This window comes from Sciurus carolinensis, chromosome 2 (genome assembly GCF_902686445.1).
Source record: "Sciurus carolinensis chromosome 2, mSciCar1.2, whole genome shotgun sequence".
Lineage (NCBI taxonomy): Eukaryota > Metazoa > Chordata > Mammalia > Rodentia > Sciuridae > Sciurus > Sciurus carolinensis.
This window is the reverse complement of record NC_062214.1, coordinates 188852036-188872656: the sequence shown is the minus strand read 5'-3', so window position 1 is coordinate 188872656 and position 20621 is coordinate 188852036. Positions and strand designations below refer to the sequence as shown.

General features: G+C 53.2%; 1 protein-coding gene across 4 annotated transcripts in view; it reads right to left on the bottom strand.

The window, feature by feature from the left end:
* Nucleotides 1-20621, bottom strand: part of Rin3 (Ras and Rab interactor 3) — a 107893-nt gene that overhangs the window by 54946 nt on the left and 32326 nt on the right. For all 4 annotated transcript variants that reach the window (XM_047539188.1, XM_047539190.1, XM_047539191.1 and 1 more), the window contains one exon: nt 13417-13534. In XM_047539188.1, the coding sequence (XP_047395144.1) occupies nt 13417-13534 (118 nt within the window). The remainder of the gene's footprint in view (nt 1-13416; nt 13535-20621) is intronic.

The window sequence follows — 20621 nt, the reverse complement described above, 5'->3', positions numbered from 1 at the left end:
TTTTGATATGAGTTCTCAAAATCTGGGGTGTCTGACACTCAGAGTCCATCTCAACACAGACAAGCCACTTTTCAAGTGCCTGTGACCACATGGGCTCATGGCTACCCCTTTGGAAGGGTTGTCTAAAGCCACAGCTCTCAATCAGGAGCAAACCGATCTCCCAGAAGTGAGGTGCAGACACTTCTGGTTGTCACAACCCAGGAGACCTAATCCCTGGTACCGGAAAAAAAAAAAAAAAAGACAAGGCTAAGACACAACCATGCAGCAAGCTTCATGACTCGATTATGACCTGCTCTGTTCCCTTCTGTTGTCTACACCCTTGGAGAGTCCCCCAGATGAGGAATATGGGAGATAAGACCCCAAACACTGGTTCTGGTGAAAGAGCTTTGGCTGTGGCATCTACAGATCCAGGGTGAATCCCAGTTACTCCTGGGGTGTAATTTTTCTCAGCTGCAAAATAGAACCCGCTCCTGGGTGGTGCAGACAGAGGGCTGGAAGCCACCCAGTTCCTGCCACACAGAAGGTGCCCTGAGGTTTCAGGGTCTGGCTATGGCAGAGCTGGGTTTCACCTGGAAGACCCTGCTTCTGTAGGTGCCGAGGGCAGCCTCAGAGAAGGAACTGTATCAAAGGAAAATTCCAGAAGGGGAAATTTCTCTGGGGCAAGTTCTCTAAAAGTTTCTTCTGAGAAAGCCAAGATGGAGACCACAACCAGCACCATGAAACATGGGGGTGGATCAGTCCTGCTGGTGGACGCGGGGCCAACCGTTCCGCAAGCCTGGACGGGTGAGGGAGAGAGGCGCAAAGGGTCAGGGAACCACAAGTCCAGTTCTGCAGAACTTTCCAGGAGGTTTCATTTCCAATCTCTTTCTTAAAGTCTGGGAAGAAAGGAGAAGTTAATGGGACAGGCATAACAAGAGGTCAGCGGGGCTGTCCAGACCCGGGATTTTCCTCGGCTGGGTGAGGCTTTCTAATCTAGGTGGAGGAGACATTGGGGGTCAGGCAAATGTATGGGCATTATCCTTCCAAGGAGTTTAGTATCTACCTCTTGCCAGGTAAGGTTGGGGTGCCTTCTCTCAAGAGGCCCAGAGACATTGAGTAACTTGCCTAAGGTCACATAGGAAGTTACCATGAAAACCCAGTTCACTGACACCCACCCAGGACTAGGCTCAAGCACAAACTGGCTCTAACACAGCCTATATTCCCTAGGGTGGAGCTGCCTGGGAACTCCCAGAGCAAGGCAAAGCTGGGAAGTGGGCCAGCGGTGCTCAGAGGTAACAACTTCCCTTTCGGGACAACTTCCCCAGAGCTGAGTCCCCTAGGAACATCTGAGTTCTCCATATAGGGTGATCTCCAGCGCGAGCTGAGCCTCCCCACAGGGATGCCATGGGACCTACAGAGCACTTCGAAGGCACTTTGCCACCTTCTTCCACTCCTACCCTGTCCACTCAGCTACCCAGGAGAACCTCCTGTGAGCAGGGACCTCTGCCCGTGGAGCCACCCGGCAGCCCTCTCTTACCCTCTTATTGTGCTGTAAGGTTCTGCTCCGCCTCACTGGCCAGACTTGAGCTTTTTCATAGAAGGAACCCTGTCTTACCATGCATCAGGGCTCAAGAGAGGCTGGGCACACATATTCACGAATGCCGCAGGCACGCACGCACGCACGCACGCAGCTGCCGTCAGAACACTCACGCATTTCAGCCAGGCTTCAGGTATGTGCTTGTTCTCCTAACAACTTCCTTGGAGGAACCGTGAACCCCACTGCATGGTGCTGGACATGAGGATCAGAAGTCAAATCACTTGCTTTAGTTCCCAGAGCTAGTTAAGTGAGAGAACTGAATAGGAAGCCAGGTTTTCTCCTTTTCTAACACAGGCATTCAATGCTGTGAATTTCCCTCTGGTCATTGCTTTCACTTTATCCTACAAATTTTAAAAAACTGTGTTTTCATTTTCATTCATGTTAAAGTATTTTTAATTTCTCTTGAGATTTCTTCTGACCCACAAGTTATTCGGAAACCTGTTGCTTAATCTCCAAGTACTTTGGGATTTGCCAACAATCTTTCTGTTACTGATTTCTAGTTAAATGCCATTGTAGTCTGAGAGCAGACATTGTATGATTTCTATTTTTCAGATTGGTTAAGGTGCATCTTATGACCCAGAATGTGGTCTATTTGGTGAATGTTCCACGTGAACTTGAGAAGAATGTACACACTGCTCTTGTTGAGTTGAAGTGGTCTATAGAGGTCTATAAGTTGATAAATGGTGGTATTGAGTACATCGAGGGCCTTATTGATTTTCAGCCTTCTGGATCTGCCCACCTCTGATACAGGGTGTTACAGTTTCTGACTGTGAAAGTGGATTCATTTCTCTTTGAAATTGGTTTTGCCTCAAGTATTCTGATGTTCTTTTGTTGGGCACATACACAATAAGGATTGTTGTGTCTTCTTGGAGAACTGACCTTTATCATTATAAAACATCCCTCTGTATCCCTGATAACATTCCTTAGTCTGATGTCTGCTCTGTCTAAAATTACTAGAGTTACTCCTGCTTTCTTTTGATTAGTGTTAGTGTGGTATACCCTTCGCACCCATTTACCTTTAATGTACTCATCTTTATAATTGAAGTGGGTTTCTTAAAGACAACATACAGTTGGGCCTTGTTGCTTGATTCATTCTGACAATCTTTTAGTTGGTAATTTGGACCATTGACATCCAAAGTCATTATTAACATAGTTGGATTAAGATCTACCATAGCTGCAACTGCTTTCTATTTATTGTCCTATTTTTGTCTTCTTCTCCTTTTCTGCATTTGTAATTTTAACTGATCATTTTATATGATTCCACCTTACCTCCCTTATTAGTATCAGCAATACTTCTTTTTAAACTTTTTTTTTGTGTGTGTGTGTGATCATCCTAGAGCTTGCAATTTACAAGTAGACTAAGTCCACTTTCAAATAACACTTTACTGCTTCACAAGTATTAATAAAATAATTCTAGTTCCTCCTGGTCGTCCCTTATTGCTGTCACTCATTTTGCTTATACATAAACATACATGCACATACAGTCACATACATCATTGCTGATATTATTTTGGATAAACTGTTATATCAATAAAAATAAAAATTTTAACTTCACCTTCATTTATTCCTTCTCTGATGACTTTTCTTCCTTCATGCAGCTCTGAGTCTCTGACCTTTATCATTTTCCTTCACTCTAGAGAAATCCTAACATTTGCAAGTCAGGTCTACTGGCAACAAATTCTCTCTCTCTCTCTCCTTTTTTTTTTTTTTTTTTTTGCCAGAGCAAGTATTTCTTCTTTACTTTTAGAGAATAATTTCACAGGGTTTAGAATTCTCATTTGTTGTTTTTCCCCCTCTCAACAGTTTAAATATTTCTTTCCACTTTCTTACTTATTGCATGGTTTTTGAGAAGTTAGTTGTAACTCTTAATTTTTTTCTATCTGGCTTCTTTCAGGATTTTTTTCCCCCTTATTTATGATTTCCTACAGTTTGAAAATGATATGGCTAGGTCAGTTTTTGTTTTTGTTTGGGGGCATGTAACCTGCTCAGAATTTTCTGAACTTCTAGGATTTGTGGTCTGGTGTTTGATATTAATTTGGGTGAATTCTAGCCATTAAATCTCTCTCCTGTTCCTTCCTCACTTTCTTCTCCTTCTGGTATTCCCGTGGTATGTGTGATGTTGTAGTTGTCCTCAGTTCTTACATAGGCTGTTCTGCTTTGCCCTCTTTGCTTCTCAATGCAGGTGGCTTCTACTGTGATATTCTGAAGCTCAGAGTCTTTCCTCAGTTGTGTCTAAGCCATCCAAGACATTCTTCACTTGTGCTCTGGCACCTCCTTTGGTTCTTTCTTAGAGCTTCCATTTCTCTGCTCACAGTGCCCATTTGTTCTCCTAGATGCCTACTGTATCCATCAGAGCCCTGAGCATCTTAATCACAGTTGTGTTGAATTCTCAGTCTGATAATTCCTACCTCTTGGCCATATTTGAGTATGTTCAAAGTCTTAACTTTGTCTCTTCAGACTGTTGCAATTTTTTCCTGATGGCCAAACACATTGTACTAGATAGAAGGATAAAAAGAACTGCTGTGAACAGATCTTTTCTGATGCTGGGGAGAGCTCTGCGTCCCGGGAGTATCTATCTTTCAGCGAGCCTCTGGGCTGTGAGCGTCTCAGGTGCTGCCCAGTGTCTTCCTCCTCTCTGTGGGCCAGGATGGCCAGGACAGGTACTTCCCATCCTCAGATAGGTCACTCTCTGATAAAACCCAGGAAGTTAGGGCTCTATTTAAAAACTTTCTCTTGTTAAGGAACAGAATGCCCCGAGCCACACAGAAACAGTTCTCCTCCCCTGCTGAAACACAAGGGGGTCTTTCTGTGATATTCACTGTGAGCATCTGGTCAAGCTCAGGGGGATAAACTCTCAAAGGTGAGGACAGGTCCACCTCTCAGACTCCTCACACGAGCCTCCAGTGGTCTGTCAGGGACAGCACATTTCCCCAGCTTGGATCCCAGAGGAAGTGCGTGCTTGCTGGCTTCTGCTCTGGGAAGTGGTGACTCTGCATTTGCTTGTCATCTCTTCCATCCTGGGGGCAGGGATCCCACCTGGGATCAGCTGGATTCCAGCTCTGAGGAATCTAGGATTGTTGATGTTTCTATTTGTTCAGATTTTTACTTCTTGTTAGGATAGAATGGCTACTCTCAGCTTCTTATAAGCCACGCAGGGCCAAACCCAGGTTTTCTAACCCTGAGACCCACGTCCATGGGAATAGAAAGGTTAGGGATGGAGGAGAGACAAGTAACTTGTGGGGAGATCATATGCTGGGGACAGAACCCAGAGTCTTGCACATGCTAAGCACATACTCCACCACTGAGCTCCACTCCAGTCCATACAAATGTTCTCTGAGCACCTATTATGTGCCAGGCACTATGGAGTCCATGTTTAGTTAATTATCACTTTGATTATGAGTCCATTTCACAGATGGGAAAGGCAAGATTGAGACAGAGAATTGAGCAGCAACTACCAACATCTCCCAACAGATGAAAGCAAAGGGGTAGGATCTGAATTTGGGTCCAGTGGGTTCTGCCCTCTCAGTCCTTCCAGACCAGACTGTCTCTACACAGCAGCAAGGCATTATTAACCAGTTGATCAAAGACCCAGTGCTTACCAAATGCCCGCAATGTGCCTCACCCTCTGCTGGGCTGTGGGGGCCATAGGTATTGTCAGACACAAACCCTCCCAGAAACTTCCAGGCCAGCCAGGGAAAGATGTGAAAATGTGAAACACACAACCAAGGGTGAGAAAGCCCTGACAGACCGAGAGGAGTGGAGAGAGCAAGCCCAGCCGAGGAAGCGCTCCTGAGAGGCACAGGGGCCGGAACAAGTGATACAAGGAAGGAGCAGGAAGAAGGCCCATGGTTCCAGATGAGGAGCTGCTCCTCCAGGGCCTCTTGTGCTGTGATAACCGGGGAGGAATTGCTCGGGACAGGCAAGAACATGCAGAAATGGTCCACGAAACTCCACCTCAGGAGCCCGTGGGGAAGAGGGTGGGTGCACGGGGAGGGTGCTGTCAGTCAGAGTCCAGATAACCCCCACCCAGGGATTTTCTGAGACAGGAAGCCCAGAAAGCACAGGACAGGCACCCCGCCCTGCCTGGCACCCCTCGCTCCTCACGTCAGAACTCTCTTTCATTCCTGTTGGATGCACGCTCCCCTGGCAGGGAACAATACTTTCTGGTGGTGCTAGTCTTTCACATGCTAGTATAAATCTATTTACCAAGTAGAGAATTTCCAGAGTGTCAGTTTTGGGGAGGATGCTGGAGGGAGGCAGAGACAGCCCGAGAGGCAGGTGGGTGCCCTAGATGCAGAGTTTGCCTCCTTTACGCGTTGCTATGTCTGAATATTGGAATCAGCCCAATCTCCATATGTGGAAACCTAAACCCAATGCAATAGGGTGAGGAGGTGGGTCCACGTCCTGAGGGCCACCCTCACACTCGGGACTGGAACCTTACAGAGTATCATGGTTTGAACGTGTCCCCTCCCAGATTCAGGGTGGAAACTTCATGAACAAAGTGACGTAAACCAAAAGAGGGGGTCTTTGGAGGTTCCCAGCCCTGGGCTCCTCCCTTGTGACGGCACTGAGGCTGTTCCTTGCTTATTTGTGTGGCCTTGTGCGTGCTGGGCAAGGCTCCACCTCGGAGCTGCACCCCGCCTGCGGCCCTCAGAGCAGAGACTGCACGTGACCTGCAGCCCACTTGCCCTTCCGCCTTCTGCCACGTGAGGACACCGCTCCTCCACCGCAGAGGCGCAGCAGTGGGGCACCATCTTGGGAGCAGACAGCAGTCCTCCCCAGAGAGGGGGACCTCCTGATGACTTCACCCTGGACATCCGGTCTCCAGAACTGTGAGGAATAAAGTTCTGTTCTTCATCAGCCACCCTGTCTCAGGCATTGTGTTAGAGCTGCACAAAGAACTCAGACATATGCTGAGTCCTGATAACCCACACCCGGGATCTTCTGTGACAGGAAGCCCAGAAAGCACTGAGGCCTGGTCCCTAACACCTCCTCTAGTCACCCCTGTAAGAGCGGTGGCCGTGCAGGGGTCTCTGGTCCCCCAAAAGAGTTGAGTCAAGCTGCTTTCCCTTGGATGGATGTTCTGAAGCTGCGGAGTCCCTGACGGTGGCAGTCCACAGTCCCCCATGACACCAACCCGTTCCCTTATCTTCCCTTTCTCTTGCCTCTGAGGCTCTGTGCTCTGTATCCTTCTCCATCTTTGCCAAAACCCCTCCCTGCATCCAACTCTCTCAGTGCAAAACCAACTTTGCCCAGTTCCCATATTTGCGTTTCCTGGAGACGCTGCTGCACCTGGGCCCTCTGTGGCAGTGTCTCTTCCAGGGCCGCCCCTTTTCTTGGCTCTCCAGCCTCTTTCCTGGGCAGCCATCAAGGCTATTATGGCCTGTGGCAGGTTTCTCAAGCCCCTCCCTCATCTTTCTCTGGCCTGGCCTGGTCACAGCCCCTTCTAGCTCCCACACACCCAGCACTTCTGAAGTGTCAGTCTCCTAGGGTCACTTCCTGCTCAAAATCTTTGTGTGGCTTCTTAGGACACGACACACCAAATCCCTCACTCCTTGGTGCCTCCCCTTGCCGTCACCTCACCTAGCCCGAGTGTCCAGCTTGTCTTCCTGCCTCTGAGCTCTGATGCCAGGCTGTGACCGCAACTTCCCAAACCTGGGTGCTACCTGCTCTTTCTCATAATTATTTCTCAGCCTCCAAGACCCAAGGGAGGCTTGGGTTGATTCCCTCAGGCAACAGGAATCAGCTCTGATACTTCGGTCGTGAGACTCACATTCCAGCTGTTAGGACGGCCTGGCTGTGCGTTGGTGACCTGCGTCTGTCTGTCTCCCTGCTGGTCCAACTCTTCTTCATCAGCCACCCTGTCTCAGGGGCTCTATCTAGAGAGCCTGTGCAAGTCTCTCCCCTCAGAAGCCATTCAGCACATGTTTAAGTGGCTGCAAAGTCTTCGAAATGTGTAACAATACAGAGAAAACTTACAATACTATGCCTAGATGAAAAAAGAAATGCGACCTATGATTCAAAAATAAAGGAATTCACCAAAGCTGACAATAAAGTTCTTGGAGTTAAACTGTCCTACAATTTGTTTTTTTTTTTGGGGGGGAGGGGTCAAACCCCAGTTTTGGATGCTGAAAAGGGGACAGCTGAAAACAGGAAGAAACGAACCATGGTTATTTTAACCCAAACCTCCATGGGTTCTAACCACAGTGAGAAGCACCAGCTCCTGGGGGAGCTCTCCCGGGGCCAGGCACCCGGAAATGAGGGGTTGGAGGTGCGAGCGGCAGGCTGCTTGGGCCCCAGAGCTGACGCAGCTGCTGGGACTCGCTGAGCGTTGCCCCGTGGGCACTGTGGGCTCACCACGTGTGCTTATCACCATGGGCACGGTGACAGCTTTTTCCCATAAGTGTCTTCAATTGGAGACGAGGCTGTTGTGTGCTTCCTGCTTGCCAGTGGCACCGTCCCAAGGCCCCGCGTGTGCTTACTGATGGAATCTCTCCTCCAGCCTCCGAGAGGGCGTGGGAGGTCCTCTCACTTGACCATTCGGGAAAATGAAGCAAGGGAGGTTGAGTAACTTAAGTAGCCTGAGGTCACAAGAATAAAACCAGGAACTGACAGCCTAATGTCACGCTCTCAAAGGGGGTTGTCAGGGACAGGACAGCAAGACCCACCATGAGGCGTCAGTACCGCCTCCCTGCTGAAATACCAAGAGGCTGCCTTCTTCACACTTTGGATGATCATAATCACTTCCCTCTTGTAATGGCCTTAGTGTATCTAGATTCGAATACAGACTAAATCTCCTTCTAGGATGAAGAGTCAGTTGGTGGCAAGTCAAATCCAAGAGCAAGGGAGAAGCCAAAGGCACCCGAGCTGGCACTCGGTCCCGCCCATACGTTCAGATCTCTGCTGCCCAGGAAGACTGACCTGGAGTCTCTCTCTCCCTTGGCTAAAGGTCCCCCCAGTCCTCGGGCGATGATCACCAGCTTGGATCAGCACCGGGCTTCACCACCGCTCTTGCTGGACACGGTGCCTTCCCAGCTGCACAGGTGTCCACTCACTAAAACCCCATGTCTGAGAGAGGCAGACTGGTGCAGGGGGAGACATCCCAGCTGAGCCAGACGGCAGGCCCTGCTACAGCCCGAGGCAGCGGGGGGAGGGGCCGTGGCTCGCGCCGCGCCCTCCGCAGGCCACACCACCGCCTCATCGCTCCCCTTCCAGAGACAGGGCAGAGCGCTTCTCTTCTTTCTTTATCAGTCAGCAGAAAAAGAGCATCCCATGAATGTCATTGCCACCATTTTTAAAGCCCATTCATGAAAAAGTAGGTATAGGTTGAGTTTTCCTAAACCAAAAATCAAAACGCTCTAGAATCTCAAACTTTGGAAGCGATGACGTGATGCCACAGCTGGAAAATCCCAGGCCTGGCCTCCTGGGATGGGTGGCAGGCGAAACAGACTAAATACATCCAAGAAAATGACCTGCAGGTTGTTCATCAGGTGAATATGAAACAAATGAACTGTGTTTAGACTTGGGTCCCAGCCCCAAGATAGCTCATTCCGCATATGCAAATATTCCAAAATCTGCCAAAAAATCCAAAGTCTGAGACACTTCTGGTCCCAAGCACTTTGGATAAGGGATACTCAACATGCAGCGATTCCCCTGCCCATCTGCTGACCGGCCGGCCGGCCCTGAGACCTGCTCCGGTGGACGAGATATCCACAGGTGGCCACAGATGGCTGTCGTCTGTGAGCCTTCCAGAGCCGTCCTGGGATTCTGACCTCTCTCCTTCCCTGCTGCCCCAGATGGGCGCTGGTCCTTCAGCTGCGCTGCAGTGTGGGAAGGTTCCCGTGAAGACCCCAGCAGTCACACAAGCGAGGGAATCCCCCCACGGGCATGCATGTCATGCACACCCAGGCACACTTGGACATCTCTGCTACTCTGTGTGCAAGGCCACAGGGGTTAGGGTTGTCCATGTCACCACAGCAAGACTGGCCCATGCCGTTTGTCTCGGGGTCTTTCAAAGACACTCTTCACAAGACACAAGAGGACACTCTGAGCCCAGGGAAGCACAGAAGTGGCCCAAACGGGTATTCCGAGAAAACAGAGTGGGGTCACAGAGGTCGCTGACCACTCACTTTCGGGACATCCCCTGTCTCCTTCCCTCTCCTCTGCTCCGGGTGGGGAACCCCAACACCAGCACCAGTTCCAGGCCTGGGTCTTTCCCTCGCCCACTTCCTCCTCAGGCCACCCCCATGCAGCCACCAGAGCCACAGTGTCTCAAGTTCAAGGCATGCTGGACATGCTCACTCCTCCCAGGACTCTGCGGCGGAGACCTGCGGGGGAGGCTCTGTCTTTCCAGCAAAGTTGTGCATTGCATTTTTAAAAGTTTTAAAATGAAAAATGAGATTCTACCACATGCCCTGGAGACAGACCAGAACCAGGGAGGCTGGTTCTTACCGTACCAGGGAGGTAAGCTCTTTCCACCCCTGAATACCCTGGCTTGTCCCATGGGCATGACAAAACTTATTTACTCCACCAAACTCGAATTGGGCTCCTGGACCTTCTCCTAGTTCCATCTGAGTCCTTCCTTAGAAAATCCAGCTTTAGCAGGAACTCTGCTAGGTCAAGTTAGCAGGAGCTCCCGCACTCACTAACCGGGAACCCCAGGGCGGGAGCAGGTTCCTCAACCCCCACCCTTCCTCAGGTGACATCTTGAAGAATGGAGGATCCTGTTAGGTCAGGATAGCCAGACTCATTCTTCACCCTTCACGTCCTCTGAGTTACTTTCCAACTGCTGATCCCTCCCCTGTTCCTTGGTTACAAATTCCCACTTGCCCGTGCTGAACTCAGGGCTGGGCCGGTCCTACCCTGAGGTCTCTTCTCCCACTTGCAATAGTTCTCAACAAAAGTTGTCATTGCCCCGAAACAGTCCACCCTGGTTTTCCTTTGACAGGTTCCTCACTGAAAATGAGACATGGAATCAGATCTGACGGCTGGTTCCAGGGAGCTCACTGCATCGGAGCTGGGAGACCTAGACCTAGCCTGCTGGGGTGGGCAGGGAAGAGCAGCACCCCAGACAGGCTGCGGGTCCTGCCTTCCCCTGAGAGGCCTGTCCCCTGCCCCTGAACGTCTCTTTCTTGTCAGGCTCCTAGAGCCCCACCACACCCCACTCTCAGTCACCTGTCCCATGCTGTTGCTGAAATTCAAGGCACAGTAGGCTCCTGGGTTCCAGAAGGACTGTAGGTACCTAGCATCTGGAAACCTAGTCCCAGAAAGCCTGGCTACTCTCAGTAAGAGAGGGACCCCACCCCCTGCAGTCATGGAAAAACCATAACACCCAGCACTTTCCCCCTCCTGGACTCCACAGGATGGAGTTATTTAGGTCACCTATATAAATGAAGTGCCTCTTCCCCATCCCACACTCCCTATCCCCCTACAGGATCCTAGCACTTCATCCAGGATACTTTTTCCTGGGCACCACATGGTGGGACTGTATTTCCCAGGCTCCCTTGCAGTAAAGAGTAGTCATGTGACTGAATTCTAGCCAATGAAACGCAGTCACAGGGGCAGACCCACTTCCAGGGCTTGGTAGTAAGACCCTGCCCCAAGCCTCCCACATGCTCCCTCCCTTTCCAGCCTGTGGGACCCTGGACCCAACCCTGAGAAACTGGAGGCTGAGGGCCAAAGGTGGCAGAGGCACTTAGCTGGGGTCCCTGAAGCACAAGCACTCCTGTGTGTGACAGAAACAAGATCCCTCCAGGTGTAAGTCACTGCACTTGTGACTCTCCACCTGACAGTCACCCTGTGTCCTTACTGCTTACTGTCTTCTTCCTCCACATGAGTGATATGCTGTGAGGCAAGGAATTCTTTTTTCTGCTGTGTCCCCAAAAGTGGAGCAGAGCCTGACCCCCCATAACCAAGTGTCAAACACACAAGTGAGTGAGATGTGCTCTACCCATGCTGCGCGGCCTGGGTCTCTATGGAGAGACCCTACCTAACAGGAAAAGAAACCCACTTCTTTTGCTTTCTAGAAAATTAGCCTGTAAGTGAACTAATATATCTTTGGGACCCAGCCCAAATGCTCCCTTGTCTTGGACACTGTAAAATTAATGCTTTCTTTTCTATTAGAGTTGAACCTGTAATGTAACACACAGACATGTTTACTGTAGCAAATTTCAGAATGTATACTGGAGCCGTTTTAAATTAGGAAACCACGTAGTGAGAATGTAGTCTTTTTTTTTTTGGTAGAAGTGATTGAACCCAGGGGTGCTTAACCACTGAGCCACATCCTCAGCCTTTTTTTGTATTTTACTCAGAGGTAGGGTCTCACTAAGTTGCTTGGGACCTTGCTAAGTTGCTGAGGCTGACTTTGAACTCCTGAACCTCCTGCCTTGGCCTCCCTCTGAGATGACAGGCATGCACCACTGCACCAGGGAATGTAGCCATTTTAAAATTCCCCAACAGGTAGCCAATCACAAGTAGCCCGTTTCCCGTACCTTCCCCAATTTTAAGTGAGCTAATCATGTAGATTGTACCGTGAGTTCCTCCTATCAGACAAGGGGCAGTACTACGTGAGGGATGACAGCAGGTGGCCTGCATGCCCAGGTTTGCTGCAGGATTGGCTTTGCCTTGCTGACCCACTTCTGAGCATGCGCCTGGGTCCTTCTAACAGACGCCCTCTCTGAGTCCTCCCCACAGTGACCTGCCCCTGCCACACCCCTGCCAGGGGCCCCTCTGCGGAACACCTGCCACACCACACAGCAGGCGAGGCTGTCTCTCCTGCCCCGGGGAGTCCCTCCCTCAGCTGACTGGAGACCCCCGGCTGGGAATCTGCCTTATTCCTCTTGGCATTTCCTTCTGTCAGCACAAAAGTTTCTTGAGAAACAAGCACTCGAGAATATTCATGGCCCCTTCTTTGTAGTCATTCGGAGGCTGACGAAGGGTAAAAAGGTTCCATTTCTGAGAGGATGTAGACCAGAGAGTCTGGAATATTCCATGGATTCTTTTAATAAACATTTTTTGGATTTTAATGCCCACCTGATGTGTGCACACATGACTCACAGATGAGGGGAAGCCCTTTAAGGTAGCTGGGTCAGAGGTTCAGAAGAGGCCCAGGCCTGAAAATGTGTTCCGTCCCTACAAACCTACCCTGAACTAGGACCCTGGAACCAGGATGAGGCCCAGGCCTGAAAATGTGTTCCGTCCCTACAAACCTACCCTGAACTAGGACCCTGGAACCAGGATGAGGCCCAGGCCTGAAAATGTATTCCGTCCCTACAAACTTACCCTGAACTAGGACACTGGAACCAGGATGAGGCCCAGGCCTGCTTTGGGTAGCCTTGCACACACACTGGGTTTTTGACTTTCAATGGGCTTGCCTGTTGGACCCTCACGAAGTTCTGTGATCCAAGTAGGAAATGACTACTGTGTCCAGTTAGTAGAAGAGACCACTGAGGCTCGGAGAGGCTAAACATCTGGTCTCAGCTCATGGCTTGACAGTGTGCCCAGCGGGTTCTGAAAGCCCAGGCACTTTCCTTCCTCCCTTTACCCCCCTTCTCTGGCATCTTCATGGTCAATGAACCCGGGGAGACTTCTCTGTGGCCACAAGGAAGCCAAGTCAACAGCCCTGATGAGGGTAACTGGAAATTAACGTCGACTTTTGAGTGACAAGCTGAGTTCAGAACAAGCCTGGCCAGGCAGCATCAGCAGACTGCAAGTTTGTCCCCTTCTAATTTTAAACACTGTGGGCGCAGAGAGGAGAGCTGTGGTTAGCAGGTGCTGCTGCTGCTGCTGCTGCTGCCGCTGCTGCCGCGGGTCGCATCGAGAGCAAGAAGCCAGGTACTTACGCGATTTCTCTTCTTTGATGGTGTACTCGAGCACCTGGGAGGAGCTGTCATTCAGGGAAGGAAAGTGGACACAGAGCACCAGGCGCTTCAAGCTGCTGTCCCTGCGGACCAGGAACATCTGAAACCCAGAAGAAGAGGCAGCTCCGTCAATCAAAGTTGGCGGAGGCCAGAAAGACAACAGGGAACCGCGAGTCATCTGGCGGGTTCCCGAAACAAGGAGGCAGGGTGAGGCGGTCAGTCATCCCTCCAGAGAACTGGGCTTTGGCCCACGTCCCAGCTGAGTCTCCTTTAGTGCCACTTTCTCATTTGCCCACCAGGTGGATGTTTCCCTAAGATGTTAGAGACTCAGAGTCGCGGGCTCCAGGGGTTGAAATTCCTGGCCCCTGAACCCTGTGCAGCTGGCTCTGTAGTGGGGGCACGGTGACACAGAGGTGCCCTGCTCTACGGCAGCCAGGCTGAAGGGCCACTCCTACCCCAGCACGTGGATCTGGCACAGGCTGTTGGGAACACACAGGCATCCGCCACTCAAACATTTTCCATGCCAAAACAGACAGCTGACGTTAACGAGGAACGTTCCCGTCACGACACTTTGCACATGTTAACTGGTCTGTCTCCACTGGTCCCAGGGTGCCACTTTCCTTATTGTCCTGACTTTATAGGTGAAGGACGTGGCTCCCTCTGACCAGCACAGGTCCTGCTCCCTCGGGCTGGGTGACAGCTGACTGAGCTACAGTAAGGGCTGGCCACAGGACACGCAGGACCGTCAGCCCGCCCAGGCTTCCCAGCGGTGGGGACAGAGCAGGCGCTGGTGCTCAGGACCCCGTGACATGGGGCCTCTCCACACACCTCAAGGCCCCTGACCGGACTCTCTCCTGCCACGATTCTCTCCATGGACTAGAACCCTGCCTCTGCTCGGGCCCGGAGGGCGGATCTGTGAGTACCCAGCGCAGCTGAGGCCTGCACCACACCAGCGAATTCGTTGACATCTCCTGCTCAGGCAAGGGCTCCACTCCAGGAGGGTCTCTGCGGGCAGTGGCCTCCCCCGGGCAGTCATGGGGAGGGGCCTCTCTGCTGCCTTACAAAGTCCATTTCAGGTTCAGCTGCCCCTCCCCAAGCTCATCCCTCCTTCCCAGGTGACACTTTTGGGAATCTTCTCCGGCTCCTGGGGCACAGCCTCCCCAGGGATGGGAAGGACTTGGTCACTGTCCCAGCCGCCCTCCGCTCCACCCTGCCCTGGAGTCTAGGTCTCTTGCACTTGGGCCCCAGGCGCTTCTAGACTTTTCCACATTGCTCCCACACGGACCCTGCTCTTCGCCCTCAGGTTGCACAGAGGGAGAGAAAGAAGAGAGGAGGCCTCAGAAAGGACAGGACCGGGCAGGACGGGACAGGGCAGGACGGGAGGTCCTCCAACGGGGAGGGTGCCACCTGCCTTCCTTCTCAGCTCCCGGGCAGCCCTGAGCCGCTAGATCACCTCCATGACCCCGGGTAGCAGTGTGGCTGCCCTGAGCCTCAGTGCTCTGATCCGTAAGCGGGCATAACACCTGCCGCCACCAGCAGAAAGAAAGCGAAGCCGACCCTGCCTGCCTGGGCTGGGAGCGCTCACAGCCGGCCAGCGGCCCCCCAGGCTCCTGCCACGGCCCTCAGGCCGGCCTGTAGCGCTTCCCTTTGAAGGATGGAGACCCCAGGTCACGCGGGGGACAAGGGCAGAAGCCGGACTCAGGTCAGGTATCAGAACCGTGCCTCGAGGCGTCTCGGGTCTCTACCTCTGCTCCTGGCATCTGCTCACTGAGGGACGAGGGACGAGGGACGAGGGACGAGGGCCATCACCCGCCCTGCAGCACAGCCACAAAGCTCTCGCTCTGCGTGTCTCTTCCGCCTGGCAAGTCACGGGGCTCTTATCTAAAAACCATGACACAGTGTTGATGGGGGGACGGAAGAGGTTGTGAGTTCCTGGGGGCCAGGGAGGGAGTCTGAGGCTGGCCTGGCTAGAGGTTGTCCTCTGATGTCTCCTGCCCAGGTGGTAGGGGTGAGGGCCATGCTGACAGAGGTCCTCTGTCACTGTCCAGTCACTGTCTGCTGTAGACAATTAGCTACTGAGCTCCTTGCTGTGACCTTTCTGGGAGGCGTGCACAGACAGCGCCTTGAAAATAGCATCACTGTACTGTGACCCTGAAGAACATTCTAGATTGTGCAGAGAACCTGGCAGAGTCCAGCCCAAGTCAGTGCCATGCAAACCATGCCGGCGAGCCCTTTGCCCCGCAGCCTGGTGAGCTCTGACGATACTCGGGGAAGAGTCACCGTGGTGGTGGCTGCAGGTGAGTACACAGGGCACCCCGAGCTCTTCCTCCGACACCCTGGAGCGTCCGCGTGCAGATCCGCCAGCCCTTCACTTCTCTTCCTCTGCCTGCAGCCCCATGAGCTGCGGGTCCCCCGGCAAATCACTTCCACTTCTTGGGGTCTAACTTTCCTCATCTGAACATGGGCGTAGGGATACCCATCCTGTGGGGTTGCTGAGAGAATCCCGATCGTGTACACAAAGTGCTGCACTTCAAATAATGACAGCTCTCTCACCACAGACCGCTACCATTGGCTGAGCGCTCGGCCATGTGCTAAGATGTTTAAGTGCATAATCTCATCGGGTAAATAAATAACTACCAATGAGACTACCACTATGCTTGAGGCTGGACCAAAAGGAGATGGGAAAAATGACTCAGGCCTCAGCCGCCCAAAGGGTAAATTAAAAATGGCCTCCAAGTCTAACCTATGGCTGGCTCCTTTCTTCCACAGGTAGAAACTACTTTCCCAGCCATGAGCGTGGCCTTGAGCCTGGCATGAACCCAAACACAACTGGGGGAGGTGGCGTTCTGAGTGCTGAGGGTGCGGCACTCCCACGCTTGGTCCTGTGGACTGTGGCCGTCATGTGGAGAAGCCCGCGCTGTCCTGCTGGAGTCGGGCGGCCCAGTCAACAGCCGTACCCACCCCAAGCCACGTAAGCAAGGCCACCAGAGACCTTCCGGCTCCAGAGGGACTGCCAGAGGACTGAGGATGCACAGCTGATCCCAGGACACCAGGGGAGCACTGTCCACCCACAGAATGGTGAACAAGTTAAAACGGTGACCGGTTCAAGTCCCGGACGGCACAGTGTGCTATGCCATCGTAACAATCCGGCCACGGCATGTGGACACGGGGCCGCAGCCTCTGGGGATCCCTCCTCTCTCCTCCTGCAGGGGCTGCCGAGGGACACAGCTCAGTGGAGGCCCAGGCCCTCCCTTTACAGCCAAAGAAACCAAGACCCAGAGAAGGAAAAAGACCTCCTCAGGTCGCATGGCTTGTTAGGGGCAGAAGCAGGACAGGGCGGTGACCACCATAGTACACACCCCCAACCCAGCTGGCCCTCCAGGGTTCCGTGAGCACGTCTTCCACACCGGGCACCAGGCTGAAGTGGACAGCTGGTGACCACTCCTGCCTCAAGGCTCGGAATATCACGGCTGCTGTACGCAGACACGGACAGGGACGGACGTCCAAGGGGAAGGCCCGGAACATCAGTCCTTGGGACCCCTTCGTGGAAGACTTCAGCCTGCTGGCTCTGTGCCCAGTGGGCCACACCAAGCCACTTGCCCTCAAGGCTGCTCGTCCCCTGCAGGATGGGATCATTGACAGTTCCTGTGACCGTCCCTGTGAGTTAGCTCACCAGGAAACAGTCCTCTCCCGTCCTCTGATAACAGACCCTAATTCTGACCTGGTGTCTCTCTGCTCTGACTCAGGAGGTGCATCATGCTGGGTCAAAGCTAATCGTGGTTCTACCGCTCCCCTTTGCGGCTCACCCTTCTCCCCAACCTTCCTCAGAGAGGGGTGGCCAATAAGGCCACCAAGAAAAAAACATTCATGCCCTCACAAAAAGTCAGAGTCTCGGAGAAAAAGTCATTTACCTCTGACCTCCTGCCTCAGAATGGTGAGACGCCTGGGACTGCCGCTGCCATTTTGCAACCATGAGGTAACAAACCTGCAGACCAAAAGCCAATACCCTGAAGATGGGAGAAAGAAACTGGAAAGAAGCTGGAACCCGAAGATACTGCTGAGTCACTAGACTGGCCCTGGACCCGACCTCCAGACTCTCACCAGGCAGATAATCATACCCTGTGGCTGAAGCAGGCAAGATGTCACTTGAAGCCAAAAGCAAACCCCTGGCCCAGGCTTTAGAGGATCATTTAAACAGCTGCACGGTGACTTCCGAAGGTGCCTGCTGTGTCATCAGCACTCAGCACATGGCGTTTCCTTCCCCAGCTCCCCAGCCCCGAGGACAAATGGCAGAGAGCCCCTACGTTCCTGCGCTTGTCTGTTCAAGAGTCAGAAAGGCACAAGATACCAGGGCCAGGCCAACAGCAAACTCCAGGTCTCAGCCCCGAGCGGGAGGAGGAGCCAGGGCCAGCCAGGGAGGGCCAGGCGGGGTGGGCTCTGGCCTGGGGTGCTGTGCAGGGAGCAGCTCACAGTCGATCCTGGTGGGACGCTCCGTCTGCCCCCGAGAGACACTCCAGACCCACAAACCACTAGAGTCCTCACACCTCCTCTCCTCTCGGGGTCACGCACGGCCGTCCCTGCTGAGCTGACGTCTGAGTCAGCTGCTCGGCTCCCTCTTTCTCCCTTTTCTCCTGTTCTCAGCTCCCCTACCGTGCCGGGTTAGGAACTCTCAGAAAGCAGAAGCTTCCTCTCCGTTCATCTGTACAGACTGCTGGGTGCCACTCTGGAGGTCCAATTTCCTTTGAAAAGTGTGGGTTCCCCATCAGAGACTTCTCCAAACACCAGTGGGGCAGAGGCAGAGCCCTGGTCAGTGAGTCGGGACACTGCATCCTTCCTGGTTTTGCTCTGCATACCTTGGCAGGTCGCTTGCCCTCTCTGAGCTGGCATTTCCCTGTCTGTAGTGAGGGGTAGACTGAAGGACCCCAGAGCTCCTTTCTCCTATAAAATGCTCTACCAGTGTTCAGTGCCCCTGGGGTCTTGCCTAGTGCCCGAAAGGCTTGCCAGAGAGTTAGTTTCCTGGGAGATTCATGACCCCCAGGACGACGGTCGGCACAGCTGGCCCTGGGAAGGAGCTCACACAGGAGAGAACTGCCCAGTGCTGAGCTGCCCCCACAGGGCAAGGGTCCAGAGCCAAATCCCCACAAATGGTCTTCACTGTCCATCTCTGCCGGCCAATATGGATCTGTCTGCTTTTCCATTTTGTTATTTTAGGATTATTTTCCAGTTGCAAGTGGAAATTTTCCAGTCATGCCCCTTCGGGCAGGAAGAGAAGTGGCTGGTTCTTCTGAGGCCACAGCTGCAGGGAGGCAGGCACTGCAGTGGCCAGAGCCCATCCTGGACATGGGACAGGGGTGGGCAAACCAGCAGCCAAGTCCTCGTGTCCCCGGCCCCGCCCCAGGAGAGCTGGGGCGTGTGCTTCCAATGGCCTGACGCTTCTGCTTTACACCTGGGGAAACTGAGGCCACCCTTCCCGTGACTCCCACTGGACCACAGCTTGACACAGGGCATCCTTCTCAATGTGGCTGCAGACCAGAACCACCCGGGAAGCTTCGAAACCATGCCGACAGCCAAGGCCCCTCTCCAAACCAGAGAAGGATGCATTTCAGGTTGGAGGGCAGAGGCGCTGAGTTTTTGAGGCCTTCGAAGGTGACCGGTCGTGTCTCCAAGTCAGGCCCCACTGTTCAGCGGCCACGCTGCTCAGGATGGGCCCTTTGCACCGCAGAGCTGAGTTTCCCACTGTGGAACAGATCACGCAGATGGAGATGGGCTCAGCCCACAGAGGTCCTGCAAGGGCTGAAGACGGCCTTCCCCGGCCTCCGCACCAGAAGGTTTCTGCCAAGTTCATAGTGAGTGGACTAGGGCTCCTGGACTCCTGCTGGGAGGGTGCTGGGAACCGACGACGGATCCATACCACCCCTGGGCCCCTGCAGCTCGGAACCGACGACGGATCCATACCACCCCTGGGCCCCTGCAGCTCGGAACCGACGACGGATCCATACCACCCCTGGGCCCCTGCAGCTCGGAACCGACGACGGATCCATACCACCCCTGGGCCCCTGCAGCTCGGAACCGACGACGGATCCATACCACCCCTGGGCCCCTGCAGCTCGGAACCAGCCCCTCAGAGCCAAAGGCAGCTCACAGGAGGTTTCTCTCCCTAAAAACCACCCTCTGGCCCAGAAGCCGTGACGCTCAGGCAGCAAGGGACACATGGCCGGGAGCTTGGGTTCTAGGGCAATCAGTCTCCAGGAGGAGGAGGCCGCGCTCCTTGGAGAAATGCAGGTCCCAGGATGGAGGCCAGGCTGTGGCATCTTTTATGGCTGCACAGTAAGAAGGGCTCCAACAGACACGTGCACACACACACGTGCACACGCACACACACATGCACACATGTGCACACACACGCACGCACACACACGCACACATGCGCACACACACGCACACACACATGCACACAGGCACACACACGCACACATGCGCACACACACGCACACACACATGCACACACACGCACACTCACACACATGCACAAGCACACACACACACATGCACACAGGCACACACACGCACACATGCACACACACACGCACACACACATGCACACACATGCACACTCACACACATGCACGCGCACACACACCACACACACACATGCACACATATGCACATACACACCAGTGCATACATGCACACACATGCACACACACATGCACACATGCACGCGCACACACACCACACGCACACATGCACACATATGCACATACACACCAGTGCATACACGCACACACACGCACACACACACATGCACATACACACCAGTGCACACACACACATGCACACACGCACATGCACACACACATGCACACACACACGCACACATGCACACACACGCTAATGCAGGCACCAAGCAGACACCGGAACCAACGGGAAGATTCCCAGTGGCCAGGGCTGAACAACCTGAGCAACGAAGTGACTGAAGTGGAATCGTTTTGTGACCCAAAGCAGAAAACACGACTCCGGAACTCCTCTCTGCTCTGGTAAGGGATTCAGTGAACACACAGGGGGCGAGGCAGGCCTCTCCTGCAGATTTCCAACTACGAGGCACTCGGCCAGGGAGGCCCAGCACAGTGTCCCTGTCCTCAGGAGAAGGTGGAGCCAGTGACCTCTTCCAAGGGGCGCGGAGAGGC